Source organism: Aptenodytes forsteri, unplaced genomic scaffold (genome assembly GCF_000699145.1).
Source record: "Aptenodytes forsteri isolate BGI_AS27 unplaced genomic scaffold, ASM69914v1 Scaffold1, whole genome shotgun sequence".
In the NCBI taxonomy this organism is placed as follows: Eukaryota; Metazoa; Chordata; class Aves; order Sphenisciformes; family Spheniscidae; genus Aptenodytes; species Aptenodytes forsteri.
Genome location: NW_008795035.1, coordinates 5955256 through 5963596, shown reverse-complemented (window position 1 = coordinate 5963596; position 8341 = coordinate 5955256). Strand labels below are relative to the sequence as shown.

At 55.9% G+C, this 8341-nt stretch overlaps 1 protein-coding gene across 1 annotated transcript in view; it reads right to left on the bottom strand.

Annotated features, from left to right (window-relative positions):
- Positions 1-2598, bottom strand: part of RHCG (Rh family C glycoprotein) — a gene marked incomplete at its 3' end in the record, with an annotated part of 9163 nt that extends 6565 nt beyond the window's left edge. The window contains exon 1 of the mRNA XM_009276563.2: positions 2355-2598. Within this exon, the coding sequence (XP_009274838.2) occupies positions 2355-2565 (211 nt within the window). The remainder of the gene's footprint in view (positions 1-2354) is intronic.
- Positions 2599-8341: the final 5743 nt, after the last annotated feature.

The window sequence follows — 8341 nt, the reverse complement described above, 5'->3', positions numbered from 1 at the left end:
GCCCAGGGAAGTGGTTGAGTCACCATCCCTGGAAGTATTTAAAAGATGTGTAGATGAGGCGCTTAGGGACATGGTTTAGCGGGCATGGTGGTGTTGGGTTGACGGTTGGACTAGATGTTTTTTGGGGGCTTTTTCAACCTTTATGATTCTATGATTCTATGATTCTATTCTATGACTTGTATAAGGACGAGCATTTGGACAGGCTCCAGCAACGTAGTGCCATATTGCAGAGACAGGTTAATCTGCTTGTTTTTAAAAATGCCCCCTATGCCTATGAAATCACTCATAAAGAAAGGAAGGAGACAAGATCTGCAGCTGGCACTGTTCAGCTTCAAATGCACTTCTCCGCATGTCCTAAGAACCAGTCTTCCTAACTCTGGTTTTACCATACAATCCCACAGACTTTCCCTCTGCAGCTGCATTTATTCTCCCCACCTCTATTCTCCAGTGTAAGCAGCACAATACACAGCTAGAATTATCTGCTGCCATTTGCATTATATATTCCCACTTCATCCTAAAAGCAGAAATACACAGGTCAGAGTTAAAGCTGCGGACTGTGTGCCCTCTGAAAACAGAGGATCCCCACCGTGCGTTAGACCCTGCACAAAGCCAGAGGAAGAGCGGGTCTTTCTTCAAACTGCACCCAGTCTAAAGCCTTTTTCTAACCCTTGCATTTATTTTCCCTGAAGAATAACATTGGCATCACTCAGAGGCAGCCCAAGCGCTGCCATGCCCTAAAGGTTTTGTGACCCTGCTTTTGTGGGAGGACAATTGCCGTCACTATCGAGAGGAAATGTTTGGGCTTTGGGAATGCTACTTGTGCCAAAGAACCTCATTTCTTTTCCCTAGAGAGCAGAGGAGTCACCCATTAGGGAATATCAATGTGCAATTCAAAATGAGAAGGAATTGTCACACTGACTGGACCTGGCAATGGGCACCACTGACACAAGCCCACATAGGCTTCCCTCTGCCTGCCTTCCCAATCATCTCTGGGCTCGGAGGACCTGTCAGTTTGCCACTCTTATCCCACTGCCATTGCAGACAGGTCCTATGGACAGCAGCGGTCGCAGACACATTGATACAAATGATCCTCGGGTGTTCAACCATCGCACTGTCTTCTGAGCAGCGCTGGATGGACACAGGGATGAAAATGCCAGGGCTCGGTCGCCTTGCCATGTTTGTCCATCTTTGCAGAGAGAGAATATTTCTGATTAGATAATGGAAAGAAGCCACCTGTGCTTTTGGGCACGTGAGCCCTTCCTCAGGTCTGAAACAGAAAAGTAACGCAAAGCTAAACTGAGCTAAGCAGTTGCTCTTAGGTTGATTTAGTTGTGTGAACCCATGCAGCCTTTTGAGGGGGAATATTTGGCACTGTGGAGCAGGGGTGGGATATGAGGACAGAAGAGATGTCACGTCCTTAGCTCCTATGCGCTCTTTCTTGGACCCCTGATGTCCTCCCAGCACATCAGTGACAAGAGCAGCCCTTGGGCACTGCTGCTGCTTCACGCTGACCTGCGCGGGCATAGTCCCAAGGGCAGATCTCGAGGGAGAGCCCGGGGCAGCCACGGCCATAGACTAACTCGGAGGCCGGCTGAGCAGTGGGTTTCTGTAAGCAAATCCTTTTCTGAACTAGCTAATCCTCAGCAGCTACAGGTTTCTATAGCTCCTTTGATTTAGCAGGTGTTTTTAATGGAAATGTTCTAAATAGATGCATGACTCAGGCCTGTTGCTTCCTTGGAAACAATTGCCTACAGAAGCAGCCTGTTCTGAACGGCTCACAAAGATGACCAGCCCTGGAGACCAAAGCCGGCCAAAGGCACCGCCTGGCCAGAAGGGCTTTAACCACCTGAATAATCCCCGTGGCAATATGATGCAGCGACCCAAGAGCCCTGGGAACCTGGCAGGTTGGGAGGACTCCAGCATCGAAATGCCAGTAGCTAAAGGGTAATTTACTAGTGAGGGGGAGGACGTAGGAAGGGGAAGAAGATGTCACAGGATCTCGACAGCCGTTCCTCCGTATGCACAGAAAAGCTTGCTCTGATCCAGAGCTGAGGGAGGGGGTAGCAAGCCGAAACTTGCAGGGTGCTGGGAACACGTCAGCCCTATTCCTGGAAAAAAGACGTCACGTACTGGTGTCACGGTACCTTGCTGACAAAGCCCCAAGAGCACTGGAGGGCCATGAGGCTTTTCTCTTGCTCTTGGTGTGCCCCAAACCAGCCTCAAGGCAAGAGCCTGACTTTCCAGCAATCGGTGGAGACATCGCCTGTGACAGGCTGTGCCATGGGATGGGATATGATGGGTTGGGATGGGATGGGGACCAGCCAGCACCAGGACTAGGCTTCCCAAATACTCACATGGGTATCGGAAGTAGAAATCGTTCTCTATGTCGCTGGTCAAGTTCATCTCTCGCTTCTCTTCCTCCCAGTGCGCGTCAGCTTCGGGGCCGAAGCGCACGAAGACCCCGAAAAGGACGATCATGGCCACCTCCCAGAGGAGGCATACGAGCGGGAGCCGCCAGCGCATGTACGTGTTCTTCGTCATCCCCTGGTGCCTCGGACGCTCCATCCACAGGGATCCCTGGGGGCCCGGCAGACCGTGTGAGCCTGCGTCCCCCGCGCCTGGCCAAGGCGGGCGACATATATAGGTCGGAGAGGCTGAGGTGGGGCCCAGGGAGGTGCCTGCGGCAGGATCACGTTTCAGAGCACGGGAGCTTCGGCAGGCTTGCTCCTCTCGCCCTCCTTCCTCCCTGGGAGGAGGGACAGGTCTCGGCACCTTTTCTCTGAGCAGCTTGAGCACCTCTGAGCCCTGCCTCCCTGGGGACGAGTAGACGTGGAGGTCAGTGCAAGTGGGGAGTGGAGCCCGGGCGTCCTGCCCCCTGCTCTGCCCGGCCCCACACCCCTTCGCTTCCCCTTGCAGGAGCACCCTGACCACCACCGCCCCCAGCGCCCTCCCTCCCTGCACTGGGTGCTCCCCTCACCACCTACTCCTGGCTCTGCAAGCACCCTTCCCCACCTAGCACTGAGGGTGAAGGCAGGGTGCCCCTCACTCCAGCTCTCAGCTGTCCCTGCCCATCTCGCGGGGCACAGCAGCAGCCCCAGGAGACTCTTTGCCTCGGGGTGAGACTGTCCTGCTCCTTGCTTTGCAGCGTGCATCCGGACAGTTGACCGTACCGTGTGAGCCAGGGTGGAGGTGAGCGGGGACAGGCTTGCCACCCTGTGCAGGGCAACTCCCAGAGCCTCTTGGGCAACACCAAACTGTCACCGGGGCCCATTTCCTCCTGGGAGCCTCTGTCCTGGGTGCAGAGATGGGGGGACACAGCCCTGCTGCAGTGGGGGTCTGCCTGGGGCTGCTCACCCCCTCCTCAGAGCAGCTGTCTCTCTCTGACCAAGGGCAAATGGGGCTGAGCCCAGGGGCCATGCTCCCTTCTGATGACCAGGAGAAACTGAGCTGTGGGGCCTCCCCACATCCCTGCCAAGGCAGCCTGAGTCACTGGGCGCGGGTCCCGCTGTGGGGCAGTCAGGAGGAAGAGGAAGATACATGCTTCAAACCAAATGCCAAGATCCCGCATGCATGCACAGACATGCGACGGCCCTGCCAAGGCTGCCATATATCTATAAGGATGTAGAAGTGACACGTCCCATCACTTCCCGGAGTGATTCACCCAGCGCATCCTCCCATCAGGACAAGCCGGGCTGGGGCTGCATGAACCAGGGCAGTACTCTGGGATGGTGCTGGAGATGGGGCTGGAGACCTCAGAGCTGCCGCCTAAACATCCCCTCCTCTGGTATGGGGCTTCCTTTAATTAATAAACATAAACACAATGCTCCTTTCTTCCCGTGGTTTTGAACCATGTGCTCTTTCCCCAAAGGGCTGTGTGAGACCTCTAAGCGGATCCCAGCTCCTTCCTCTGCCTGCAGATCCCCGAGATGCCTGTCAGTCTTCAAGAGATGAAAGACTGCAGCCCAGGCAAGCTGCCCAAATTTGCTGATGGCATCTAATCGTGGCCCGCAGGCTGAGCAAGCAGCGCTGATTTCTGTGTTGATTAGGCAATAATTTGAGTTTATTATTTTTTTCTTGTTTGCTTTCTTCTCAAAATGACAGATGGCAGAAAAATGATGTGGATGGTCTTGAAGAGACTGACGGCCACACAAAATCATTCTCCAACCTCATTTGGGCCCCGTGCAGGCAGCAGGGCAGAGGCAGCTTTGGGAAGAGCTGTGGAGATGCAGCTCAGGAGCACTTCTGTATGGCAGAGGAACCAGCTAGCGATCCAGACACACCAGGGAGGGTCAGCTGGGAGTAAGACAGCAAGTGAACCCAGACAGCAAGTGAACGCCGGACCATGGGAGAGCATCAGGGTGCAGGCTCCTTCCCGCAGCCCCCGGGGGAGCATTGGGAGGTCGGGGCCGCAAACCAGTGCTATGCTTGGCAAGGGGCCAGACCAGCACCCCTCCCCTCCTGTGCATGCTGGGGCTGAGGAAAAGGGAACCCCATCTACCTAGCCCTTTACCCTGCATGAGCAGAGCTTCAGCCGGCTTTGGCTGGACTGGGGTCACTTGTTTGGGAACACCTAAAGCAAGTGGATGTTGTCCTGAGGACGGGCGCTCCCTCGAGCACTGCTGCTCAGGGTCCACCCACTAAGTTTTTGGGTCTCCCATTACACATAGTTTCTGCCGGGCGGTCTCAGCTGTACGCACCAGGAAAGAAGAGATCTCCAGCTAGAAAGAAGCTGAAATCCCTAAACAATACCCGAGCCCTAATCGCTGGAAGCACTGTTGATAGTTGCATGTTCTCCTGCCAGCTACGTGGCAGGACCAGTCTTCAGCCCTACCCTAGAGCAGCTCTTAGACACCTTGAGAAAGGCAACACAGAGGCGAGGAGCATTTTATAACACAAGGGAACCTGCTAAGGCCTGGTAGCGTAGCCACCAGCAGTTATGCTCTGTGGTTACCCTTTAGCAGAAGAAACCAAACTGCAGAGCTTTTCTAATCCATGGTCTCACTGAAATGGCAGCTTCCCCAGAAAAGCAGCTTGCAAAGCCCTTGCACAGCCCGGGAGGCAGCAGCTCTCTCCCACCCGCTGTCCCCGGCCCCTCTCCCCTGCGTCTGGAGGCTGAGGACAAAGGCTAATAGCTTTTCTGCTGGCCCGATAGTCTCACCTTGCTGCACTGCCTTGCGCTGCCCCTCCTTATCGACCTGCAGATCAGCACTTTGCCACTGCAGTCCCATCAGGGCCGGCATGCTCTGCTGGCTGCCCATGCCGTGAGAGCCCATTAAAGGACCAGCTTCTCTCCAGGCTCCTTTGCAGGGCCAGGGTAACGCTGGAAAGGCTGACGGGGCCGTGCCAGCACACGTGCCTGCAGTGATGCAGGCAGAGTGCTTCCTACGGTGGGTTAGACCAAATCCTTTGCGTCCATCCTACAAGGTACCTAACTGCGTGGCAGGATGCATGGGGCAGGCTTCACCATGCCCCAGTCACAAATATCAAGCTGCTTAAAAGCCCTGTTGGAAGCTCCACGCCGGTGTGAGCCAGCGCAGTGCCTGCTGGAGGCAACGCTTGCCTGCTCCACCACTGAATTTGGCCCATCACGTCCAGTGCCTGTAAGAGCGGCAAGGTTTGCAAAAAAAAACCAGTGGGATGACGCTGGGGGAAGAGGGGCAGGAACGTTTGTCCTTCTGCTCTGGAGACGTGGGACTAGGGCTGGCAGCGGTCAGGTCTCAGTTGCCTTGGGAAGGCTCTGGGTGAGGGTTGTACTGTACTGGTCCCAGCTGGGTCTCTCCCAGTTTCTCACTTTTACGAGCACTAAAAATACTTGAGAGATGTAAAAACAAAATCTAAAGCGCCCAGAAATCCCTCCCTCTTGCCTGGAGGCCTCGGCGCAGCTTGGTCCTGGAGAGGAGGGAATGGCGGCTCCTTGGGTCACTGTGAACTGTCTCGGCAGATCTTATCGCAGCCAACGCTGGGCCAAGGCGCTGTGCCGGCTCCGAGAGGTGACCGCAAAGCCAAGCACCCCGGGGGTCTAGAGGTGCCCAGGGGAGGGCAGAGCTGGAAGCACCATCTCCACCGTCTGCAGCATTGCGGGCGCTGGCCTGACAGTCCCTGCCTGCTTACCCTCGCCTTTCCCTCCTTTATCTCCTGGCAGCTCCAAGGATTCACTGGAGTGAGGAGAACCGTGCAAAACCAGGCAATACCAGAACTTCTCCAGGGGAGGGACGTGAGGCTGGGCTAGCCCACATGCAGCAGGCAGCAATCCTTGCTCCTGGCTGGATTTACCCTGGAGCTCATGCTGGCTTGCCTAGGTCACTGGCGAGCAGAAGGGAGGCAGATCAAATTCTCTTCCATTACAACAGAGAACCGAGGAATTTGCCTCCCCAGGAGGCACCAGTGACCTCCCATGTCACGCTACACCCAAGCCAAAGCCACCTCTGAGGACTTTGACGCCCAAGAAGCACAGCCAACGCCCCCAGCCTGCCCCCTTCCCTTCCTGCAGCTCCCTCCCTTCTCAGACGACAGCCTGGAGATCCACCAAGGAGCCCTTTGCCCAGCTTGACTCGCTCTCCAGAAGTAGAGGGCAAAGCAGCAGCAGCCACTAACGGTAGCCTTTGGGCACGTGGGGTGGAGGGGGCACTGGAGGATGATGGTATGGGGAGGCTCAGAAGCCTTCATACAGCACAAGTGAGTCTCTGGGCATTGCTCAGCATCAGAGGTGACTTGTTGCTTGTGCAAGTCCTTGAGGAGTGTCCTGAAAGCACAGCATCTGAGTCAATCCAAAACAAAACCTTTTTTGGCTGGCTCAGCAGAATGGCAAACAAACTTTCCACCGGGGCGGGACAGAGTGGTGGTATGGTGGGAGATCAAACAGTTAATTTAGGTCTGGGTTTTCTCAGCCCTTTTTTCAGCCCTCACCGTTAAATATCACTCGGAGAGAAATGTTGGGAAAAGGTCAAAATAAAGCAAGATTTCTTTAAGTTAAAAAGAACCCTATCTGGATCAAAGTGCCAACCAAACGTGAGTGCAATTTTCAAATTATTTTTCTTGTGCCTTCTCCTTCTTCCCAAGAAACCACATTTATTGGCAAGTAAATGATTGTCCAGAGAGAAGCCAAGGGCTCTGTTTGAGAGAGAAGTCAGCGTCCTTGGGGAGCAGGCAGAGAGGGCGAACATCTCCACGAGCAGCGCAAGCGTGGGACAGCGCAAGAAGCAGAGGCGTGAGCGGCTGTGGCTGTCATGCTGGGAAACACGCAGGTCACCGGGGCTCAGCCAACATCTCTGACGGCTTTCCTGAGAGCTGGATGAGCTTCAAGAGCAAATATGCTGGAATGGGCAGGAAAGGAGCAGAGGCTTGAGCAGCCAGCAGCAATTCCCGCGTCGGGAGCTGCCAGGCTTTGCTGGGAAACTCCTCCGTGCCCCGAGTTTTTTTCTGGTCCCAGGTGGACCGTGATAAGGCAGGTTTTGGTCACACTCTGCTAAGTGTCCTCAGCGGGCTGCTGGGACAGACGCCAGCTGCTGGGCAATGGCAGCGGGAGCATGGCGGGGTTGGCTCTTCTTCAGGGCTTCTACAGGCGAGTGATTTATTTACAAGCAGCATGAGATGTCTCACGGGGCCAAGAGCAACCCCCGGCCAGGAGGAGGGACCCACAGCTCCCCAGGGAGCCCACATCCCCAAGACCGCAGGCTGCCTACCACCCTTTCAGCCAGGGAGACCCGGTGTCCTTCCCTTGCTCTTGGTGGCAGGTTTCTCCTGCACACCCGAGTGGATCAGCCCCTTGTTCCAGCTCATTAAACCCGCTTGCGTTCATAGTCACCAACTAAGCCGAATGGGTGGTTTATTGCCTGCTTGTCTTTGTTGCTTTATAAATACGACTGGCTGCTGGTGACACTGGTTTAGGCTGGGCCATTCAAGCTCTGGAGAGAAGGGTGGTGTGGACATCTGGGCGTCTCTGGCCCGCGGGGCTTCCTCCTCCCTGTTACCCAGTGTGATCCATCCATGCTCGGATCACACCTTGACTGCTAACACCCGCGGGGTAAGATGTGCTCCGAGACCCGCAGGGAGACGATGCTGAGGGGCAAGGTGGTTGATGACAAGCCAGGGTCTTTGTCCTCCACGCCCCCGACCGTCAGCCCGTGTCCAGGCACCCCGACCCCACACCTTTTCGCCCAGCACGGGCCCTGGGTCGGCCTTGCTGTCCTCCGAGGCGGCTCAGGGAGGACGATAAGCCCTGGGGTGACATCTCCCCCGGGTCTGCAGGACCTTTCCGGGCAGCCGGCAGGGCTCCTGCCTGTCCCTGTCCCTCCTGCCCTGGGCTCAGCCCGCCCGCACACGCCCGCTCGGTGACGGGGGC